The sequence below is a fragment of the Trachemys scripta genome, chromosome 10 (genome assembly GCF_013100865.1).
Source record: "Trachemys scripta elegans isolate TJP31775 chromosome 10, CAS_Tse_1.0, whole genome shotgun sequence".
NCBI classification, from domain to species: domain Eukaryota; kingdom Metazoa; phylum Chordata; order Testudines; family Emydidae; genus Trachemys; species Trachemys scripta.
In genome coordinates, this window is record NC_048307.1 from 78729207 (window position 1) to 78753646 (window position 24440).

General features: G+C 43.4%; 2 protein-coding genes across 5 annotated transcripts in view; both read left to right on the forward strand.

Annotated features, from left to right (window-relative positions):
- Positions 1–1895: 1895 nt before the first annotated feature.
- PDCD7 (programmed cell death 7) lies at positions 1896–10975 on the forward strand. Its single transcript, XM_034784905.1, has 5 exons — positions 1896–2699; positions 5279–5417; positions 6481–6717; positions 7324–7411; positions 8451–10975. The coding sequence occupies exons 1-5, from the start codon at positions 1896–1898 to the stop codon at positions 8566–8568; spliced, it is 1386 nt and encodes a 461-aa protein (XP_034640796.1). The 3' UTR covers positions 8569–10975.
- Positions 10976–16343: 5368 nt separating this feature from the next.
- The window catches only part of UBAP1L (ubiquitin associated protein 1 like), a 17005-nt gene continuing 8908 nt past the window's right edge, over positions 16344–24440 (forward strand). For 3 of the 4 annotated variants that reach the window (XM_034783523.1, XM_034783522.1, XM_034783521.1), the window contains exons 1-3: positions 16344–17293; positions 19396–20226; positions 22049–22258. In XM_034783523.1, coding sequence (XP_034639414.1) covers positions 17162–17293; positions 19396–20226; positions 22049–22258 — 1173 coding nt within the window. In that variant the 5' untranslated portion in view covers positions 16344–17161. Of the gene's footprint in view, positions 17294–19395; positions 20227–22048; positions 22259–23844; positions 23907–24440 lie in introns of all 4 variants that reach the window. The other variant, XM_034783524.1, reaches the window with a different exon arrangement.

The following is a 24440-nucleotide window of genomic DNA, read 5'->3' on the forward strand; positions in this document are numbered from 1 at the left end:
AAACTTTTGACCACTTCCCTGGAGCAAACAAGGCCACACTAGTAGCTAACCGTGTCAATGCATATATTTTTCTGACTTGGCTATATTAAGTAATGTGACTTGTAACAGGCAAATAATACATGTTGATTTGTAATTACCAGTTGTGCATTAATTCTGCTCCTTCTTGTGATATTCTCCTACTGTTGCCTGCCACATCTGTGCACACGCAATAGCCCAATCATTGCACTCTGCTAGGTAATGGGAAGAGGATTTGCACTCAAGTAGCTGGTATTGCAGATGTATTGAGGGCAGCGGTATAGCCCCACCTGACCATGGTGATGCTAGTTGGCCACCTCCAAGGCAGAGTTAATTAAGGCAATGTCATATATTTAGGGCCCTACCAAATTCACAAGCCCTTCTGGTCAATTTCACAGCCATAGGAGTTAGAAATTAGTCAATTTCATGTTTTCAGATGGGGGTTGCAAAGCTGTTGGGTGTGGGAGTGCCACCCTCACTTCTGAGCTGCCGTCAGAGCTAAGCTCTGAAGGCAGCAGTGTTGGAACCTCCTTCAGCTGCAAGAGGTTCCAGGAGGTGGATATGGGTCTGATCTCCCCTGTGCTGCTGGGAGTGCCCCAGCTGGAGGCTCCTAGCTACTAGTCCCAGGTGAGCTGGGGAGGGACAGGACTTGCTCTTCACCTGCACTGCGGTTCTCTGGGGGAGATCAGACCTAGCTCTAGGTACCTCCCCCAACTGCAGGGTGCTCCCAGCTGCACAGGGGAAATCAGACCCACCTCCACCTCTGGCAACCTCCTGCTGATGCAGAAAGATCCAGGGCTGCTGTTTAGTCCCAAATCTTCCTGTGGGTGGGGTAGATTCAGGAAGGTGGCTCTGATGTGCCTGTGAGCATGGCTGTGCAGGGGAAGAGCATCCTGCTAAACCTGGCAGACTAGCAGCTGGAGACAGGGACATAATCGTACCCCTCTCTTCCCTTCGGGTAGCTAGATTTCACAGGGGAGGTCTGATTTCAGGGTCCATTACACATTTTTCATGGCATAGAATTTGGTAGGGCCCTATGTATACTCCAGGCTGATTAAGTGAGGTGGTAGGTGCTTGACTGGTAGAAGCCAGAGTGCACCGGTTACAGGATCGTTCTCTGCTCTTGTTTGCAATAACTGACCCCTTGTCTGCTTGAGTGACAACATTAGGGATAGAAAAGTGGCAAGAAAACTTTGTTGTGGTTTCAGTCGACTCATTATTGGTATTCTATAGCAGATCTCTTGGAGTGATGCAGGGTCTTGGTCACTCAACTCTACTACTAACTTCCCCGCATCTATCAGGACCAGCTCTAGCAGGGAGGAAGGTAGAGGCTTTTGAGGTGGACAGGTTTAAGGCAGCCTGTAAGACAGCAGCAGGTTTCTTGGGGTGAGGGGCTCATGCCCATTCTGCGCTACGCTCTCTGCAAGGTGGGACCCCTTCCAGCACGCTGCAGGAGTAGATGTGCAGGAGGAAAGCCTGGGCCATGGTTTTAGAGATGACATGGTTGCAGCTGCTTTCTGCTGTCACCGGCTGAAGGGAGCAGAGGGGAAAGAGGTCGTGTGAGGGATACACCTTCATGGGCCTTTTAGAAACCCCTCCCTCCAGACACATGGATAGGTTTTCCTAATCAGCCCTTGCCCAGACCCTTTTCCTTCCTCCACCTGCGTCGCACCTCGCACCTTTCCCCTCAGATCCCTCCCCTTCATCAATATTCACAGGCTGGGCCCCACCGCCCCTATATACATATTCATAACCCTGCCCCTCCTGCTACTGGGGAAGGCACCCCCCCGTGCTGGCTCCTCCCCGCCGCCAGGGGGCGCTGTGCGCTGCCGGAAGCGCTCGCGCCGCTGGCGGCGGCTAAGGGCGAGCCGGGTCCCCTCATGTCTCAGCCGCCGCTGCCCTTCGCCGCCCGCTTTGCGGGGCCGCCGCCCCCCCAGTACCGCTGCTTCCCGCCCCCGGGCGGGCTGTTCGCGCCTCCCCCCGCCGGCGGCCCCTTCCCGGGAGCCCAGCCCCCGCTGCCGCCCCCGGCGGGGGGCCCCGAGCTGCCCCCCGGCCGCCACCTCCCCGCGGGCGGCCCCTACTTCCCCGCCCCCGGCCCGGCGGCCCCGCGGCTCCTGTTCCCGGCCCCGGGCCCGCCGCCCTGGCAGCCCGGCCCGCCGCCGCCGTGGGGCGAGGGCAGCGCCGAGCCGCGGGAGGCGGCCGAGGGGGAGGACGAGGCCGCCCTGCGGCAGCGCGATGAGCTCTGGCTGGCCCAGTTCCTGGCCCAGCGGCGGCCCCGGCCCCGCGGCTTCCCTCCGCCGCCGCCGGGCGCCCCGAGCCTCAGCCAGGCCCGGCAGCTGGCGGCGGGGGCGCTGCGGCCGGTGGCCCAGCTCGCGGGCCTGTGCCGCGCCCTGCGGCAGCAGGAGGCCGCCGGGGACGAGGCGGGCTGGGCCCGGGCCCACGGCCAGGCCCGCGCCCTGCTGAGCGAGCTGCGGGAGCGGCTGCGGCCCCTGCGGGAGCCCGGCTCCCTGGGCGAGCTGCGGCGCAAGGCGGAGAAGGCGAGGAAGCGGCGGCTGCGCCTCCGCAAGAGGAAGCAGGAGGCCGAGGCGGCCCGGGAGGAGGAGGCGGCCCGGGCGGCGGAAAGGGAGGCCAGGATCGACCGGTGGCGGGCCAAGTGCGTCCAGGAGGTGGAGGAGAAGAACCGGGTACTGCGCCCGTCCCTGAGCGCTGCGGGGGGAGCCCCGAGGGGCGAAGCTGGGGCACTGAACGGGCCACCCGCCAGCCGATGCTGTACCACTGCCCGGGGGTGTCACGGGGGGCGCCGAGAGCCCTTGAACCAACCTGTAAACCATCTAATCGCACAAACCCAACCAGCCTCGCCCCTTTGCCTGCCCCATCCCTGCGGTCCCGCCCACTCTCTGAGACCCCGCCCTCACTCACTTTCACCGGGTTGGGGTGCAGGAGGGGATGTGGGGTGCAGGTTCTGGGAGGGAGTTTGGGTGCAGGAAGGGGCTGGGGTAGGGATTTGGGGTGAGGAAGGGGGTATGAGGTGCTGGCTCTGGGAGGGGACTCAGGGCAGGGGGTTGGGGGTGTGGGACGGGGTGTGGGGTGCAGGCTCCGACTGGGTGACACTTATTTTGGGCAGCTCCTGGTGGGCAGAGCAGCAGGGCTAAGGTAGGCTTCCTGCGGGTGCAGCCCCGGGGCCGCCCCTTCAGCTCCGATTGGCTGCAGTTCCTGGCCAGCGGAGTTGCGGAGTCGGCGCTGGGGCAGTGCGTAGAGACCCTCTGTCCCCCTCCCTTCCCATGCTGGCTGCTTCTAGGAGCAGCACAGGGCCAGGGCAGGCAGGGAGCCCGCCTTTAGTCCTGCTGTGCTGCCGGACTTTTATCAACCTAAACTCCTGGTTTGGTTTCACTAGCCTCCGGGAGATAGAGCCTGATTCTGGGAGGGTTGGCAATCCTGGTAGGGTGCTGCTACATCCCCCGGGTTTGAAGCGGTTTCCAAAACTACTTCAAGCCAGGGAGTGCGGAAGCACCCCTACTTCCCGCACCTATGGGGGTGCTGTGCTTTTGAGATGGTCCTGACCATTGGTAGTCCTTAAAGATCCACTGGGGGCGTTGACTCTGCTTCACTGGCCAAATCCTGACATGGCTGATTGCATGCATTTAGTCTACATAAAATTTTCCCTGCAGTTTCACCTGGACACAGTTCTTCCTTTCTAGTCCTAAATGTGTTGCCATGTGCCAAGTGGCTGCTGCATTCCATCGTAGCTATATTAAATTGGAGAGTGCACTGATCCTTGGTGTATCCCTTAGCTACCTCATTGGCGTATTTGTAAGGTTCGTATGCTTACATGCTTTGCCCTCCTCTAATGAAAGTTCCAAGAAGTGTGTGGAATTATTATAATTCTCTATATATATATATTTTTTTTTTTGGGGGGCAAGTCTTGTGACATTTAGTAACATTCTTAAAGCTCCTCTTCCTGGTGTCAAGGGATTGTGTGAAAATCCTTGTTTTCATTTTTTTTTTTTTAAAGTAATTTCTAGCCCTTGTGCTTGCAGAGGAAAGCTTGAGAATGTGACCTGAGTATTCTCTAGAAGATGCTCAGGCCACGTCTGCACTACAGCAGCACAGCTATGGCGCTTCCTACAGCAATGGAAAGGGTTTTTCCCATCGTTGTAGTTAATCACCTCTCTGAGTGGCAGTAGCTAAGTTGGCAGAAGAATTCTCTCATTGACCAAGCCATGTCTACACTAGGGGTTAGGTTGTCTTAACTAGCATGCAGGGATGTGAATTTTTCACGCCCCTGAGCGATGTAGCTGGGTAAGGCTAAATTTTAAGTATATATCAGGCTTCAGAAACCAGAAGGCAAAGAAGAAGAACCTAGAGTGAATTATTTTTTAATGTCATGATTTTTTGAACACTTGGGGTTGGCAATACTGTTGTTGACCCACTGAAAGCTCGATTAATTTCCATAGCATAATTCTCACCATAAGCACTTTAGAGAAGTTTCCCTTTTTTTAGCTCTCCATTTTAGATTTTTTTAAAGCAAAAGATTTATCCTGCATTAGGGGCCTGGAGAGGGGTGGCATAAGAGCCACAATGTCAGCTCTATGCCACCAAGGAGTTACTTAGTCAGGATACCAGATCCACTCACTATACAGTTGTTTTGTTACTAGAATGGTACAAAGTATGCAGTGCAAGTTCCAAGATCTGACCCTACACGTTTAACCTAGTGCTCTTTACTTACAAACTAGTACATCAACCTGGGTGCCAAATCCCGACCACCCGACGCTTTTGAACGGACCAGGAAATCTTATTTACTTATTGGTATCTTTATTGTTGTTATTTTTATATTATTTTCTTTGGAATCTGGAGTTTGTTCACCAAGACATTTGGATCTTGACAAAAAATAATTGATTACCCCATAGTACATCCTACCATAGGACCTGGATCTCAGTTTTGTTTAATATACATACATCATTTATCATTTTGATGTTCTGTGGACAGAATTTATTAAGGCTTATGTATTCACAAGCCTCTGATACCACCGCCTTGGTGTTACTCTGCTACTTTCCAATTCTTTAGGCTTCTTTGCCATGTTTTATTTCTTTCCATTAAAAATGACACAGTAGGCAGGACTGATGGACTGACTGACTTCATCTCCATCATTGGAATATTGTTTTGGATTTCACTTATTCTTCTGTTTCTCCTATTTGAATTTTCTTTTTCATTTTTGCCCATATAGGTTATTTCATGTTTTCTCTGTACATTCTTCTGTTCACAGGAACGTGAACTTAAAGCCGCAGCAGACAGTGTCTTATCTGAAGTAAGGAAAAAACAGGCAGACACAAAGAGAATGGTGGACATCCTGCGTGCTTTAGAAAAGCTTCGAAAACTGAGAAAAGAGGCAGCAGGAAGAAAAGGTAATTTTTTGGCACTTTGTGATCTATGCGGAAATACAAGAAATAAAACATTTTTAGACAAATATTATGTAGGAATTCAAATATGGCTAGCAAATGTTTTAATTTGTCAAAACTCCATAATATTGAGAATTTTCCATCCTTGCATTAGGTAGCCCCTTCATGATTACCCCTATTTCATTGTTATGTATTAAACCAGTGTTTCCCAAACTTGGGACGCTGCTTGCGTAGGGAAAGCCCCTGGCGGGCCGGGCCGGTTTATTTACCTGCCGCGTCCGCAGGTCCGGCCGATCGCAGCTCCCACTGGCCGCTGTTTGCTGCTCCAGGCCAATGGGAGCTGCAGGAAGCGGCGTGGGTGGTGGTGTCTGCGGGAGGAGACAGTGCACAGAGCCGCCTGGACAGGAGTGGCCACACCTCCGCCTAGGAGCAGCAGGGACACGTTGCCACCTGAGGTGAGCGCCACCCAGATCTGGCACCCCAAAATCCCTCCCTCACCCCAACCCCCTGCCCCGAGCCCCTTCCCGCACCCAAACTCCCTCCCTCTTAGTTAACCAGAATTTTTGACTTACCAGCACCCCCCATTCTTCCAAGATAATAAACCTTTCACTGTAATAATAATGAATAATTACTTCATATTAGGTGGTATTATTAACAATCATAAGTTATATTTATTTAAGCAGTATGTGCTGAGTGTACCCAATAACCAGGCTATCAGGAACATTTTGTACATAAATAATAAACTTCAAGCATAGAGTACCTGGCTAGTGAGGATTCAGAGGATACTGTCTGAGCAAAAGTTATTCTTTACTAGTTACTTTAAATTCCATTCTTACAGGATAGTATCTCCGAAAGATTGTTGTATAGCATGCAGAATACTACAGTTACGCACTTTTCTTTCCAAACTCCTTCTTGACCCAAATCATTTTATTGGCGGATACTCATGAGGAAAATGGGTGACTCCAGTATAAGTTCATTGGAGATTCTGCAAACTCCACTCTCAGTATGAAACGAAAATTAATACCATTTCTGTGATTGAAAATTATAACTTAATTCACTATCTCTGTAGGTGTTTGTCCTCCACCCTCAGCAGATGAAGACTTTGAACATCACATAGAGAGGCTGAGGACACTGATCAGAAAACGCACTGAACTGTATGAAGCTGAAGAGAGAGCATTAAGAGTTATGTTAGAAGGAGAACAGGAAGAAGAGAGGAAAAGAGAATTGGAAAAGAAACAGAAGAAAGAAAGGGAAAAGCTTCTACAGCAAAAACGTGACATTGATTCCAAGTTATTCGGGGATCCAGGTAAATTTCTGCATATTTTAGTTCAGTATTGGGGAGTTTTTTTAAAAACAAGTAAGGTTAAAATGCAAATACAGCTTTGCTTGGAAAAGCTGATATGTGCTAAAGTTACACTATGAAGAGCAGGAGACAAGATACACAAGTTTGTTCATTATCATATTTAGAGAGTGTGATAAGAATTGAAAAATTACTTTATGTAGGAGGCAGTGTAGTCAGTCTCACAAACTATGATTTCACCAAACCTTACAAGCCAAGCAGGATTAGGCTGAATTTGGTATTTAAACGGAAGACGTCCCACAACATGTTGATGCGTTAGTATTGGTGATTCAGCGGGTGTCATTATCCTTTTAGTATGACCCCAATAGCAGTGTGTTCCCAGGGAGGGAGTTTGCTAGTTGAAGTATTGTCTTTTGTATGAATGTAGAAAGTCCTAACCATTTGTAGTCACCAGAAATACTTTTTGTAACACGTATCTATTAATTGGCAAATAACTTTAAACAATAATCACGGAGTGACAATTGAGATATGGCATCTTTAGGGATCCTAACACTTTTTGGTATTGGAGATCATATCTTGTTGAATGGTTTTCTCATGTATGTCTTTTAACAGATGAGTTTCCCCTTAATCATCTACTGCAGCCCTTTAGACAATATTATTTACAAGCTGAGCATTCTGTTCCAGCCCTCATCCAGATAAGGTAAGAGCAAACATCTTTAGTTTATTAGTTGTAGTCTGTCACATAGAGATTTGTGAAGATAAAATTACGGCATCTGTTGTTTCATTGACCTCCAGAATATCAAGTTTATACCATGAATTCTCATCAGATCTCTTAGATTATAAAATTGGCAGCTCTGTTTGCCTAGCTCAGCTTTCAGCTAATATAAATGTATTCCCATCCAAAACACTTCATTAACATAAAGTTGCTGAAATATATTTCCTCACAATAACCTGAACATTAAAAAGCAAGCAAATAATAAATTAAGGCAACTTTCACACCCAACACAATATTAATCTCAAAGCATTAGCCCACTACCATCATAACATATAATCACACCAATGCACTCGTGGTCTCTAAAAAACTCATTTCTAAGTCAACAATATTACTGCCCTCTACACACAAAAAACCCGTTGTGAATCTTCCTGGAACACTTGATCTGCTTTTACATGGGATTATGCTTACCTTCTCATAGAAAGTTTTAAAATTAAGTTTTACAAACTTTACATTTTATAAAGTTCATAGACTAGCAATATCAAAGCTGCCATCAAACCAGTCTAGAAATGAAGGGTCCGTGTCCTCCTCCTGATCCTAAACTACTATATAATGATCTACAATGGAGACAAAATGGTACAACCTTTAAAATGAAGGCAGCATACTTACTAGGGTGAAGTGCATGATTAAAAAAAAAATTATATTTGTCATTTTTAAAACCTAATTCAGGAACATTATGCTTTTGGCTCTTTAAATATGCTGTAGACTTCAGCGTAAAGTGTCGTGAATCTCCATATATAATTGCTAGAAACTTGCATGCTCCCTCATGCTCATTTCATGGTTTAAAAATGTATCTTCAAGTTTTTGCTTTGAAGAATGTAATTCAGTAGTACTTTTTTTTTATATTAAACAATATAAAAACTCATTATAATATGTATGTGAATGTATTTTATTAAGGTGTGTGAGACAGCTTATCACTGAAGTTGGAACAGAACAAATGCCTATCTAAATCTTTTTTCTATTAAAGGCATGAATGGGATCAGTACCTGGTACCAGCTGATCATCCTGAAGGAAGCTGCATCCCTCCAGGATGGGTCCTTCCAACTCTCCCTACCAGTGACACCTGGGCCACTGCTGTTAGATAATTTAATAAGTCAGTCTGAAGTGGTAGGTCCCAAAGGGAAAAAGAAATATACTGTAAATATGTGCGTGTGTATATATATTTTTTTCCTTGAAATTTACACCACCACTTCATTTTTTTAATTGTAAAGCATGTGGCAAGATACTGGAGTTGGAATTTCCTGTAGAAAAGCGATAAGGGAAAAATGTTTTAAACCTCCAGGATCAACAGATAAGTATCCAATTGTAAAAGATGGTGTAAGCCTTGTGTGTTACTAATGTGGTGCTGTAGAGTTACAGTTCTGTTATGGGCCTTTATTTAACAAGTCTTTGGATTTGAGGAAATTTGTTTACAATTTGAGTGCATTGTAAGTGGGCTGATATCTTTGCAGAGCATGTGTGTGCAATCAAAATGCTCACAAAATGGACATCAGATTCAGCTGTTTCCCTAGCATGTAAGCTTTCAGTTCAGCAGTCATCTTTCTTCCCTCTTAACTCTTCTGATTGTAGAGATACTGAATGACTATCGCCAAAAGAGGTGAATTTCCATAGAAAACTAGTGTTGAAACAAATTCCTATTCCAAAAGCAGTATCAGTCAGTGAATCTCGATCTAACATTTGACCCTGAAGTTCAAGATCTCTTTTTAAAACAAAAAACAAACAAACAAAAAAACAGCCAACACCACATAATTATGTAAGTATAGACATTTCTAAGAGTCACTGTGGTCAACCTGAGTTCTAATCTTGACCACTGGCTTGTTTTGTGGCCTTTGGCAGTCAATAAACTCTTTTTGTCTATTTAAGCAAACTGCAAAATAAGAATAATTTCCTACCTCACAAGGGTTAATGTTGTATAGTGAGTTTAAAATGCTAAATATTACTTATATTGATATGCTGCTTAGCCATTACGCATCAAACATAGCTCACAAATCTAAGATTCTTTTTCTAAATAAAAAGTGCAAGCTCCACAGATGGCCTCTCTTGCTTTCAGGCAGATTAGGAGCCAGCTTTGGGGCATTATACATGCAGTAATAATCCATGCAGCTTTAAAAATCTAGCTCTTTGATTGTCTCCTGTTCAAAGTCACAGTTATTTTTCCTTCGTGAAGGGCTTAAAGGCTTGTTTTCAGTTTTGTTATAAGAATGAAAAGGTTTTTCCCCTCGGGATAGTCATGCATTGCACTGTGTCCAAGAGACACTTTGCTTATAAAACTTGAAATTTTGTATGTGCTAAATCTTCTATAGACTAGACGTTAGAGCCTAATATTCATGTAATACCTGTTCCATTTACATTGTATTTGGGTGTGGTGCTAATAGAAGTAACTTAGCAATCCATAATTGTACCATCAGCAATGCGTGTGGTTTTTTTTTGTAAAATACAGTAAAAGTAATAAAGATATTATATAAATTCAACTATCTGGTCAAAACTACATACAGTGGAGACAGTGGGAATTTTAATTTAAGAAAATGAACCACAAACACTATTGAAGTTCTTATTAATAAGAACCATAAAGCGAATTCATAAATTATGCCACACCATCTTTAAATCATTGTGTAATTCCTAGGTGTTGTAACACATTGAGGATTATATTTTCATCTAAATGCATTCACAACTCCCCTTAAATCTAAAGTGAGTGGAGAATTTCCTCCATTGTACGGAAAACTGTTAATTGTTGGAGGAGTTGGCAATATCTAGGCACGGAGGAGTGAGCTAAGAGTGGCCATCAGTATTTATTCTGAATATCCTTGCTTTTATGGGTTTGTGACACTTTACATTAATTCTTTGGTATATTTATACTAATGTTTCTGTAACTATCTTTTAATTACAGTATTGAAATATTGACTCAGTCTTGAATGTAAAAGGACTAAAAGTGTAAATCTAATTTTCTCAGTTTGATGTTTCTGCTGTTTTCCATATTAAAATGTTTTTGTTGATTTAATTTTATGAACAGGAATCAAGGTTATGAAGAGATCAAAAGTAAAAAAAAAAAAAATTAAATCACTAGTAAGCGAGACCTTTTTTCTCATATTTAGTAATATATCAAGCGTAACTACCTGTCTCTTTCCATACTTTGTTAGTAGAAATTAGCAGTTACAAGTTGAGCTAAACCCTTAAATGCAAACTGGGGTTTAGATTATTTAAATGCTTGATGGAAGTAGCAGTTTTTGGCATTTTGATCTGAAGAGTGCTAAAATTGGAATAATATCTCCCAAATTGTTATGCTCAAAAAGGTAGACTAGCCATGTGACTATATAGCTTGATAAATAAGCCTACTAGAAAAAAAATAATGTAATACAAGCTGAAGTCTAATTTATTGTAATTGTTCTTGCTAGCTACTTGCTTTCTTTGTAAGTAGATACCATTTGTAAAATATAATTTGGTCAAAAATACAACTCTCATTTTGTAAGTGCATTTTATACTTAAAAAAAATAATGGAAACTGTCAATAATGTGTGTTCTCGGAGGGCTAAATTTTCCATGGTCCAGAGGACCAGCACAAGCCTTTGCATCACTTAATCTCCATAGTATGAGGAGGGCTGCTGGCAAAGTAGCCATACAGGGAAACCTCCACAGTTCTTTTTCCCTAAGCACTACAGAAGATTCTGCAGCTGTTTTGTGTACGGGCCAATATATAGGACGGCGATGGGGGCATGCAATGGGATCCGTGTTTATGCTGGTTCTGGTTCTACCGAGCAGATCTATGCAAGTGATTTGGAGTTGCAGTTGCAGGGTTGCAGCCTATGGGCTGGAATAGCATCTTGGCCCCAACACAAGGGAGTGGATTTAATCTTTCCAACTCACTCTCACATCTTCTCCGACTCCATGTGATGAAATTCATTTCACCCTAAAACTGCATCAGGAAATCAGCATATGCTTGACTGAAATATAGTGGCATATTCAACACCATTTATGTTGTGGCTTTAAAAGTAAATGTAAATGTTCATAATTTTCAGCTGAAACTTGTGCCTAGAGTTGAGGTCTGTCAGTATGGGCACACTGAGAATTTCTTACTTGAAAGGGTTAAAATGAGCATGACATTCTTTTTGCCAGAGAAAATGCAGCAATTGTTGCTTCCATGTGTATTACCTGTAAACACCATATGATATAGGTCATCATAAAGTAATTAAAGGGAATGCCAGGGTTTCTGGTTTACAAAAGGAAAAAAAAAATCTGTTCTTTTTAGCTTTGCGTTATACAGGAAATCTTTACTCTAGAATTTTATTTGCTTTTTTTTCATGGACCACTTGAAAATTGCTGAGGGTCTCGGCAGACCACTTTAATGATCTTTCCAAATGTTGTTTGTACCATTAGCTAACTATTGTAAAGTGCTTTGGATAAAAGCACTACATAAAAAAAAATTAATGTTTTTTTGTTCTACAAATAAAAGCACACAACTTGTATTTTAATATCCGTAGTCTTACCTTTCTAGTGCGATGGATGTGCCCCCTCTCCTCCATCGCAGCAGCCCCTGAGCTGGGGCTGGGAAGGAGGGGGGTCTCTCTCCCACCACAGAGCTGAGGCTGGGAAGAAGGGCCATCCCCAGCAGCTGCAGCTCGAGCTGGGGAAAGTCTCTGACGGCTGCAGCCCTGCACATCCCAAATTCTCCCCTACCCCCTCTTCTCACCCCACTGCCCCCTCCTACCTACCCCCTATTCCCCCCAAGGCCACCACCTCACCTTACATGTGCGTCTTCTCCGGAGTCCATGCGCCTAATTAGTGGAGCCACGCCTGCACGGCCCCACTAATTAGGTGGGTGGCCCTTCATTCTCTTGTGTACGGCCACCCAGGCTCATACCTTAGAGGGAACTATCCGTGGACCACTTGAATGGAGTTCGCGGACCACTGGTGGTCCGCAGACCACACTTTGAGAACCTCTGCTTTAAAACAAAACTTCAGTTCTATAAAAACAGTGGCAGCAGTGCCCTCAATTTATAAAACTTAACAAGTGACCAGAGGATGTTCAGCATAAGTGGTTAGGCTCCTTATTGTGTCAGAGGATATGGTGATGCAGGCTAACTGATTAGGCAGCATTATAATCTAAAACTGTAGAAACGTGATTCAGACACCTGACTTTGTGTGCGCAAGCATTTAAAGAACTGAGCAGTGGATCAACAGCCAGCGTATGTAAAACATCGCAAGTTTCTCTACTTCATGGGAAAAGCTGCATGATTTCTTTTTAAGGTACGCATAACTTTCTACTTCTCTCTTGTTTATGAACAAATAAAATTTAAAATGCCAGTTGATGTACTGTAAAGCAAAGTATACTCCCGTTATGTAGTTTTAATATAGTTCATATAGTAAATATGCAGCACTGTCCACTATTACTTTTCCTTCTAAAATATTTTGATTTTGAAATGTAAAACACGTGTTTTGATGTTTAAGCCACCAACTGAAGAGGATCTCTTAAAATATTGTGCTCTTTAGTAACTATTGTATGCAAGTTTGTAGTTTGATTCTAAAATAATGTCTTCAAATAAACACTAATCTGATTAAACCTATGAACTGAGCTGAGTCCAGATGGGCATTTTCCTGCTATCTTGTAAGGATAGAAAAATATTGTGGTTCAAAAGAAGGTTGATATAAATTTCCGTGGCTACTTTGGGTCCAATTCCATGTCTGGTCGCAATACAATTTCAGTTGTGTATGGCAGTAAGACATTCTGTGTACACCTGTACTAAGTGTCCTCTTTTTTTTTTTTTTAATTGACTTGATGTGTATTAATTAATCTGTCAGCCTGGATCCACTGACTAAGAGTGATGTGAAGATGTCACTGGATGAGTGAGTTCAGAATCCTTGTTACAAGTGTGTTTTGGTGTAAACTCGTATTTACTGGTAACTCTGCTTTTATTTTTTAGGCAGGAAGGCTTCCCTGTGATTTTAAAAGTGGAAGCCTCAGTTATATATTTTTATAGCATATCATAATGGTCTGTTTGGCATTATAATCCAAGCTATGGACCTCTGAAAATATTTGTAGTGCTGATCGACCATTGTCTAGTGTGTCTCTAGGAGTCGCCACTTCTTAGGTCTGATGTACAAACAATTTTTGTACTAGTATAATTATTTTCATGGGTGGTGGTAGTGAATTTTTTTTTTTTTATATAAAAATAGTTATACCAGTACAACTCCTGCTGTGGATACAGTTTTACCAGTATATTTCATTCTCCTTGTATGGGAATGGCTATACTGGTATAAAGCACTTTTATATGGGTATGACTGCATTCATACTAGGGGGATTGTACTGCTTTAACTATACCAGTATATTAAAGTGGATTAACTTTTGTGTGTAAACAAGCCTATGTTTTGGCAAATCCAGTATAGCAAATATTTCAGACAGATGTCAGAACACCAATTGTTATGTTCATGGTGGCTTTAGGGATTGCATTAACCCTCCTCATTTAATCCATAAAGGTGACTTTTAAAAATCTTCCTTTAGGAAAAGCTACAAATGCCCTTTTTTCCCATATACATACCTGACTACCATTGACAATAATGGAAGTTGCACCTATTTTGAGACAAAGGCTCTGTTTATTATTTAACCCTACAGTACTTCTCTTCCTGCAGTGCGCAATGTCTGCAAGGTAATATTATCTACGTACGCGTGGACTCTTCAGTATATACAGTCCAGGTAACTCAGAGCAATGCTTCACAATCATCTGTTTTCACATACAGTTTGGCTAGGTTTTTCTGTGACGCTTACACAAGCTGGAGCTTATGCTGAACCTCTCTTACGTATGGAAGCAGATGGTCTATGCCTGTGTAGGATTCCAACTTGTTGCATGTGAAATGTATTAGTGAAAATACACGTGCAGCATTGCAAAACTGGTTATTGTCCATCTGGCTACAACTACAGCCCTGGATGCACATAATCCTTGTAGTAACAATACAAATAATGTTAATATAAACTGAATATGTTAATTAGGTCAGTTGCACCTAGGAATTGTGCATAGGAATGTTGATACTTTAGTCTAGCAACAGCAGTATTTAAATTTATTTCCTAATGAATGGAAGTCTGGCTGTGAGTTGATTAGGTGCCTCTTCCTTGTTAGATCCACATTGTTCTTAGTTTTATATATGGTGCTGCTATGTCCTTTTTATATAAATTCTGCTTCTTTTTTGACGTATTTATCCTCACTAATGAACATACCCTCCCTCTTGTTTGAAAAAATTATGGGCAGAACAGTTTTGTGAAAATTGACCTGATTCCAGCTACTTTTTATTTCTTCAGCAAGATTATAAGGAACTGCTGTGTAGGGATTTTTTTTTAACAAGTTCAGACTTTAGATTCCGAGTCTTGTTAGAAGACTTGCTATTGAGACTTGCCAGTTAACGTTATGCAAAAGGAAAACATCTATCAGCCCATCATAGATAAGAAATTAGGGAACTGGGATTCTTCATCTGTCTATGCAACAGAATCTTTATTTTTCACCAAACGGAGTCATTCATAGCCTAAATCTATTGGCACAATTGTAGGAATACTTCCCATGCCACTAATCCCCGTTCATCAGATTCCGCCCTTCTCTCCCTGCCATTCTGAGCACACAAAAACTTGTCCACACTAAACATTATTTGGTTTCTTTTTAAAGTTTATCTAGATAATATAATAGCAACATCCCTCTAACAATAAGTGTGGTTATATCTCAGCCCTCACAGTAGCAGGGTCTGGAAAACAATGTGGGCAAAACCTCCCAAATGAAGGGCTTAGGAAAATGACTGATATGGCAGAGATGTTAAATCACGTAGAAATAAACTGTATGGGCTGACCCTCATTATTCTGCATTTTTTATTTAAATAACTCGTAGGAATAAATGTGAGCGTGCTACATTTGAGTCTGATGGGGGGTGGGGGTTGTTTCTCCCAATGAGGCAGAGCTGGAGAAAGGGATATGTGTGTGCACAACAGTAATGTCAGTAATTCTCTCCTCTTTCCAGTAATCTCATCTGGATTTGTGTGCGTCTCTTAAGATGCTCCAGTGCCATCTCAGCAGTCACCTTCCACCTGCTCTTTAAACCCCAAGTGGGCCAGCTATGGGGGGGGGGGGGGAGAGGAGGGAAAGCCCTGGGGATTGCACTGCTGAGCGCTGACCTTGCTAGGGTTGCTGCTGGGTCATGTCAACTGGGCTAGGAGGAAGTCTATTTGTGCTTCCCCTCTACTGTTCCCTGGCCACTGGCCTACCAGTCCATGGTTGAAACTGCCCACCCCTCCCCGCAACCCAGGGTCATCCTTAAACTGCATAAAGGGTGGAGAGGCTGAGCAGTGGCTTCCTGAGATGCCATTTTAGGCTCCATCTCCAGAAGAATTGCCAGTTGGTCTTTTCCCTGTACTCCGCTTTCTGGTTGGGAGAGGGAATGGAAGGAAGAATGGTGGATGGATGATGTGAGGAGCTATGTGGCAGTTGAGAATAGAGTGGGAATAGTGAGGGAAAGGAAGAAAGGGAAGTGAATGGAGAGTATTGAAAATATATGGGGAATTAAACTTGAATATAGTGGAGGATGGAAGTGGAGAATGAATGAGTCTTTATCATGCTGCAAACGAACCTGGAGTCGAGGTGACTTTTGGTGACTCCATGCCACACTGGGACTATATGCCACCTGTTCAAGTTATCATCACTTACCATGGGTACCAAAATAGAGCACTTGATCAGGGGATAGAAGAGAGGACTGTTGGCTGTCAAAGATTTGGAAAGCCATTTAAACTAACGAACTGAAAGTTCATATATGCACATGATCAAATGAGTTGCAGTTACAGGCTCTTCTCTGGAAAAAGGATAAAAGAATAACTGCATGCTGGTTCTTCATAAGCACTTCTCTTGAGGTTAGAAATGTAGGGCCAAGAAGATAGATTAGCTGGTTCCAGGCACATTCTGGACATGTATAGATGTGCACTGCAGTGGAACCTAGAAAGTCTGTTTGGCAGAATGCAAACTGGCACGTGGAATAAAAAACCTGTCTCCTTTAATCGTCCATGGCAAGAGCTTAGTTGTCAGTTGCTCTGCGTGTGCGTGAGTGGACAGACCTGATTCTGCACAAGAACAGTATGTCACTAATGTAGCGTTGAGCACAGACCATAGGTGGGCCATAGGACAGGCCTGCCCAGATGTGCAGCAGAATTACAGGGAGTAAGATCAACAGTCTGACCTCTATGAGTGAAGTGAAGTAATTGTGTTCACATGTTCAATATGAATCACATTTGGGTTCTGCAACTCTTTCTATCATCCAAATCGTGAACCCTGGAGATTTGGGCTAACCACAGAGCCCCTATTCCATGTTCATCACAAATTCCTTCATCTAATAATAAAGTTTAGCCCTTTATGTAAATATTTCTAGTATCTGACACCAAATACAGTTTGTAAGATTTTCAGTGTTGTTCATAGCGTACACCGCTCTTTTACTTTACCAGAATCAGCAGCATATAGTACTTTTCACTTCTCTCTAAACTTTGTTCAAAAGCTAAATTATTTTTATTTGCGGTCGTTAACATATATCTACTTTGCCTCACCTTTCATGTCTTTTTAAGGATCGGGCATGTGAAATGCTATTGCCCTACTGTTTCACATTACATTTACTGAGACTTCTTTTTATTTACTCATTTTCTACTAGATTGCAAAATATCAAGAGACAATATGAGCTGTCTGGATGACGTGCCTTTTAAAATGTCCAAGAGCTTTGAAGATGACTCTGCGGAAGGCACCAACTTAATCAGTTTAGCTGACTTTGATATTCCTGACTGCACTGAGATCCTAGTGGGCACAATGGTAGGTTAGTCCCTGTTCTAAGAGCCTTTGTTAATTTTGATCCCAATATTAATACCCATGATATTAAGAGTAGCTTAGTATTTTTTCCCGCTAAAAAGGAAAAAAAAATCCTTGAAATATTTATTTCCTGGACCAAACTGACACCTTTTTTTGCAGTCTCATGCAAGGCCAAAGATTGGTAGGGCAAAGCCCAGATCCTGCTCTGGCCTGTGCCACAGGACCTGAAAGGGAATTTTGGCCAGCCAAAACTACCCACGCTGGCTAGGACATATGCTGCAGTGGGGTGTATTCTGACAGACTAGGCCCTGTTCACATGACAGTTGAACGTTGTGTTTAAATGCACACATTGGTTGCTAAACAGTTTTGTCAGTCATAGGAAACGGCTGTAGATTTCCCCCACTGGCTGGCTGTAGTACTTTTTTTATCACTATCATTTCAGTTGTTGTTATTCCAGAACCCACTAGTGCAGATTTCCTAGGTTACAGTTGTTGCTAGCACAGTTTCAACCATAGGATGGATAGGATTTTAGTAGAGTCCTTTGGAAAAAGAACTGCTTTGGTTTCAGAGATGTTCCACAAGTTCTCACCAATAGGTGGTGTCATTGCACTTTATTCTTGACTCTTCCTAACCGAGATGGATGCTGTTTACTCTTGCTTGGAGGAGCTGCAAAGTGTTAAAAACCACATCCCGCCTCTTCGCTAGTTCATTGTTGCTCAGCTCTGCTTTGCTCCCTATTTTAAATATCTCAGATATACCAAGAATAGTTTTTTGAAGGGGATTGCTGCATCTGTGCCTTACGCAATATGTGTAAAACAGGTAATTGCAGACTGAGAGGTGTGCAGTCTCCTGATTTGCACGTTTGTGTTTGCACAGACATACCAGTTGCCCCCTTCTCTCAAATTCTGACCTTCATATTTTGCTTTGGAAAAAAAACAATATTATTCTTCACTTGAATTTGATAAAAGCTGCAAGATTGGATCTAAAATCTTTCCTCAACGTTTGATGTGTTTTAGCTCTGGGGACTTGGTTTAGGTCCATCTTCAGTCATAACACTAGCAAGTACTAGGCCAGGGGTCGGCAACGTTCGGCACGCAGCTCGCCAGGGTAAGCACCCTGGCGGGCCGGGCCAGTTTTATTTACCTGCTGACGCGGCAGGTTCAGCCGATCGCGGCCCCCACTGGCCGTGGTTCGCCGTCCCGGGCCAATGGGGGCGGCGAGAAGCGGCGCGGGCGAGCGATGTGCTGGCTGTGGCTTCTCGCCACCCCCATTGGCCCGGGATGACGAACTGCGGCCGGTGGGGGCCGCGATCGGCCGAACCTGCCGCGTCAGCAGGTAAATAACACTGGCCTGGCCCGCCAGGGTAAGCACCCTGGCGAGCCGCGTGCCGAACATTGCCAACCCCTGCACTAGGCCTTATTGTATGTAAGTAGTAAAAACAGAACTTGTGGCCTGACTATGGGGTATGTTTGTCTGACTGCCCAGAAGAGTTCTAGTCTGTCAAGCTCCAGGGCATATGAGATTTATTTGCTCAATCGGGTCTTTAGACTTACATCACAAATATATTTACATTTTAAAACAAAGTATATGAAAATAGTACCTCTTCTACTTCCATGCCAATACCCTCAGTCCACAGTTCTGTGTTTCCCCTGCCCCAGTACCGTAGGTGCTAAGTACTTAAAACAAGGCATAAGGCTTTGATTGTGAGCTCAACTCTGGAAGCTAGTTGGTTTCTAAGCATTACTCAGAGATTTAAAAAAACCCCGAAGTTCCAGTGTGAATTTATTTGAGTTGGATGTAATTATTTCTGAGAGGCGGATACAGTTCTATGTTCAGGATTACAGATACTGGGGCAGACTCTGTAAATTGGCATAACTCCCTTACCTGAGATGGAGCTCTGCTGATTTAACCAGCAGAGGATGTGGCCCACCCTGTCCCGTCCTGCACCCCTTACTCTTGCAACTAGTTCTATTGTAAGTGTGACTCCGGTGAGTAAGAGTGAAGGTTTGAACCCATAAAAGTCTTTTAATTGACATCACATGAGGGTTGTTTTTTTTTTTTTTTTTAATAAATACTGAATTATTCTGTTTACTGCTATTTTACAGCATGATTTCTCATTAGAAAGAAAGGTGCTTTACTGGATTGAGGCTGCTTCTGGGCAAGAAACTCACTGGTATGAAGTTACTACTGATGTTGTGCCAACAGCTCCACCTTGCTGGCTGCTTTTGGTTGATCCTAAAGAAAACGATGTCATCAATACACAGAACGAGGAGACAACTGGTGGGAAAGCAAAGGATGGTGTGACGCCCACAACCTCTGTTCGGAGATGTGTAAGCCTAAGTGCTGCTGATGTGAAATATGGCCCTCCCCCGCCCAGAGGTGCACCATCTGAGACGGAAAGTGAGGACTGGTACTCTGAAGAGAATGAGTATTCTGAGGATGATGAGTATTCCTCAACTACCGGTGAAGAAAGCAACAAAGAAGAAGAAAACATTTTGGACAACAAATTTGTTGAAAGCGCCAGGCCTCAGCATTCCAGAGTTCACCAGTTTAGGCCAAGGACTTCTCCGGTATTGCTAGATCCACCTTCCGAAAACTGCTGCCACAAGCCAGTTACCGCAAATCTGATCAAGCAGAGAAGATCCATGATTTTATTTAATAATATGAAGAATGAGTTGGAAGAAGCCAAAAAGAAGTTAGCTGCTTTAGTGCATCCTTTAAATAGAGCATCTGTTGAAAGGAATCTGGCTCCAAGACCGTTTTCTCTTTACCAGCGCTCTCGAAGTAGCAGAAATCTTAGCTATGGACCTGCCTCGGATGTATCCTTGATGGGAACTTTAACCCCAACACCTCCACCTACCCCTTGCTGCAGTCCCAGGACACCTGCTGCTGCTAGATCAATACCTCCAATAAGAAACCATAAACCCACAGTTGCGGTAAGATATGGCTTTTTGATACTGTGTACCTCTGTCAATGCTACCTGTCGTAGTCACACAGCCCCATGTAAAGTGGGGTAAAGGTGAGAGAGAAAGAAGGCAATGCGACCCCTATAGCAGTATTTCCCAAACTTAGAAGCTGAGGAAATCATAAACATTTGGCCTTCGTTATATGTTGAGGCTGAAAAAATTAATTGAGGAAAGCCTGAGTAGTGGTTGGGGGACGGGTTTTCACTAGAGCTGGTCTAAAAAATGTTGCTGAAATTTTTTTTCAATGAAAAAAATGCCTTTTAGATGACATTTTTGTGAGACAGTTTCCATGTTCATCAAAGAACTACAACCATTTTGATTATTGCCAACTGCAAATGAAAAACCAGTTTTCAACAACTGAAAAAAATTGGCTCTTTTGGCAGTTTCAGAAGGGATGCCATGGACTGAACGAACATGAAGATTAAACTGCTTTCTCATCCCTCAGGTGCAGCTCAGGGTGGAAGTACTGCACTATAACCGTCTCTTTTTGTCCCTGTTTTGTTGGTAGAAGGACTTCAGCTTTCACAGCTACCAATGCTGGCACCTTTTACCTGCACAAAATTCACTTTTAAAAAGTCTAAATGGAATAATTATGAACTAGTTCCATAGTTGCATTATAATGTCTGATCATGTCACCATAGAGTAAGTACCAGAAAATGACAGAATGAATGGTGTAGTTCCTGTCATCTTAAATTTTCAAAGTTGATCATAAGTACTTGAGGGATGTCAGACTTTTGTTACTTAAAAGCTACAGGTACAGTGACCAAATAAATGAAAGGCAATGTCAAGTTACATGTACTTGCGTGAGATTTAGAGATGGTAATTATGGAGTGGTTATATGCCTATGCGTACTCTGTAAACTAAAGCATTGTTAAATTTAATGACTTATCCATCATCCCAATCTTTTCAGCTATCCTACATCATACTGTATTCCATAAGCTCCTAACCGGGATGAGCACTTCTCAGCATGAGACATTTTCTAGCATCTCAGACGGCTTTATCTCTCTCTCTCTTGCTTATGGTTTTATATCTTTATACACACAACACATTCTTAAATAGGAGATGATGTGTTTAGATGGTCACTTTTTTTAAGACTTGGCCACCTGACTGTCATCCTCATTGATATTATAATCGTTTCCTGCTTGGCCAACCAACGGCCAGTAAAGAGCTTATTGGAGTTAGGAACAGGATTCCCTGAGAATTAGAAGCTGGATGTGATCAGTTTACCATATCAGCATCCTTTGATCTGTATCTGAACCAATGCCTAGATTTAATTAAGTCTAGTCTCATTTGAAGGGAGAGCTTGTGGACAAATTGTTGTAGCTGTCCCCGAGTAATAACTAGATTGGGTTCTTTTGTTTGTTTTTATTTGTAGAGTGCACAGCTTAAAGTTTTCCCAGATTTCTGGTCTGCAGACATTGTCATCTTGGTCTGTTCAGCGTTTCCCTGGAAACATAAATTCTGATCTCAGTAAGGTCATTTGAAGTAAACTTTAGAATACATTTGAACAGGATATATAACACACAAACTCACACGCATGATAGCTAACATGTACTGTAACCAGTAGGGAATTGTTGCATTTATTGGAATTTTCCTCTGGTTGCCCAGTCTAATGAAATTATGTTAAATGACAAATGCTGAAATGCTGCTTTTGAACATCCACAATTACCTTGTTGTTCCAGAAGAGGAGAAAAAGGATTCTTTTAATAGTTCCCCATAGTACTAAATGCTAGTATCTTGTAAATGAATGTGTCTTAATTAGCGAACATAAAGTACTGTGTTTATTTTTCAGTCCCTCAGCCCCTATTCCTGCCTTCCACCCCCTTCTGCGGCTCTGCGACATCCAAGTTCCCACAGAACTCATCCAGATTCAACAGCTGACCTCCTCTCGGCATTAAGCCAAGAGGAACGTGACCTTATTGAGCCAGTTATAGCCTTGGGTTATCCGATACGCAGAGCAATCATCGCCCTCCAGAAGACGGGAAGACAAAGTTTAGGTCAGGTTAGTGGAGCCAGTATTGCTTTACTTAAATGGCATGGAAAATACTTGATAAAGGACAGTCATGTAAGAAGCTTTAGTGCAATATCATCTGGTAACTAGCCAAGTCTTAAAAGAGACGCCCAGTTCTGCTTTTGGGAAACTGTAGTAGTTTATCATACATCCTAATAAGAACTGAAGTAATTCAGGATTTTTGCCTTGGAACTTCCATTTTTAAGTAATAAAATTGGCTTGCATTATCTTCAGCCACATTCTCACAGGCAGTAATAGTTGTTGTTTTACTGTTTGATAGTGTTCTATTTATTGTATAGAACCAAAAACCTACATCAGTGACATAAACCACAATGTTATTTTGAAGAGCAGATTTCTTGTGTTCATGGTATGGAAACATTTTTGCTAACAGATTTTTTTTTTCTCGGTCATTGGATCAATCTGATTTATCGCCCTGGCTCATCTAGTCAGAACTGGAGTGTATAATTCCCTCTGAGAGTTCTTGCTTTTTCACCAGAATTAAAGAATTTGTTTCAGAATTCTGATTAGTCACTGAATATGTACAAATAATGCCTTTGCGTTATACTGGGTCATAAAAGATTCTAATTTGTCACCAATGCATATGTATCACTTATAGTTATATTACTGGATGCTTCTCTACACTAACTAGTATCTGAGCACATGCCAATCTTTAATGTATTTATCCTTGCAACACCCCTATGAGGTAGGAGAGTACTGTTATCCCATTTTACAGATGGGGAACTGAGGCCTAGAGAGAGACTAAGGCCTGGTCTACACTTGTGGGGGGGGGGGTCGATTTAAGATACACAACTTCAGCTACGAGAATAGCGTAGCTGAAGTCGACGTATCTTAGATCGAATTAAAATTACTAACGTTGCGTCCTCGCGGTGCTGGATCGACGGCCGTGGCTCCCCCGTTGACTTTGCTTCCGCTTCTCGCACTGCTAGAGTTCAGCAGTGATGGGAGAGTGATCGGGGATCAATTTATTGTGTCTACACTACACATGATAAATCGATCCCCGATAGATCGATCGCTACCCAGCGGGAAGTGTAGACGTTCCCTCAGTGACTTGCTGAACGTCAGGAATTTTGTGGCAGAGCAGGGAATTGGATCTAGGTCTCCAAGTGATCGGCTAGCACCCTATCCACTAGATCATCCTTCCCAGACCAGTTCTGTGGTTAAATGCAAGTATTTCTATAATCCAGATTGGTGCATATTATTTATTCTACTCATAAAGGCTTAAAACAAGCCAGGAACAGAGAAGTGGGCAAAGTGCAGCCTACATCCCCTATGTAGTTGATGGAGTCATGCAATGTGCTCCTGACCATGGCTGCCATCATCTTTACTATGGAGGGTACAGCCCACAGAATCTATACATCCCAGCAGCAGTGCTCCATATTACAGATGAGGTTGGCTGCAATCTGCTCAATTTTACGCAAATTGACTGCGGCCCTCAGGTTCTCACAAAGTTACCAGCGCAGCCCTTAGCTAAATATACGGTTATATCTTTCTGCTCCCTACGCTGGTCTCTCTCTCTTTCACCAGCATGATCTCCTCTCTTTTCTCTGGTTGTGTAGGGACACAGCCAAGAGGAAATACAATGGTTAGCCGTGAAGACTTCCAGTCTCAAATTACCAGTGTAAGTCTGACCAAATTAGGCTAAAGACCTTGCAGGAAAAATGTTTGAAAAGAAAAATCGAGACTATTCATTGCTTCTTAGTGTCATGCTGGGTTGCAGTGTGGTGCTGACAGCTACAGGCAGGGTGATTGGTAGTAACATCATACGGTAGCCAAAAATCACTGCATTCTTTGTGGTGTTGAGTAAATCTGCCGGAAACTACCCTGATTCCCAAAGCAAGAATTTTCAAAGTGTCAGCCTTAAGGAGGCAGCATTACCCCAATTCTGACCAAAGCACATGGTTAAAAGGCTCATACGGGGATAGGGATTGCCATAATGGGTCAGTGGTCCATATAATCCAGTATCCTGGCTCCACCAGTCACCAGTACCAGGTGGTTCTGAGGGATGTGGAAGAATTTCAAAGTGGATGGGCAATTGTGGAATAACCTGCCCACAATGGAAGTCTCTTCCTAACCCCTATCAGTTAGTGCAGGGGTCGGCAACGTTCGGCACGCGGCTCGCCAGGTAAGCACCCTGGCGGGCCAGGCCAGTTTA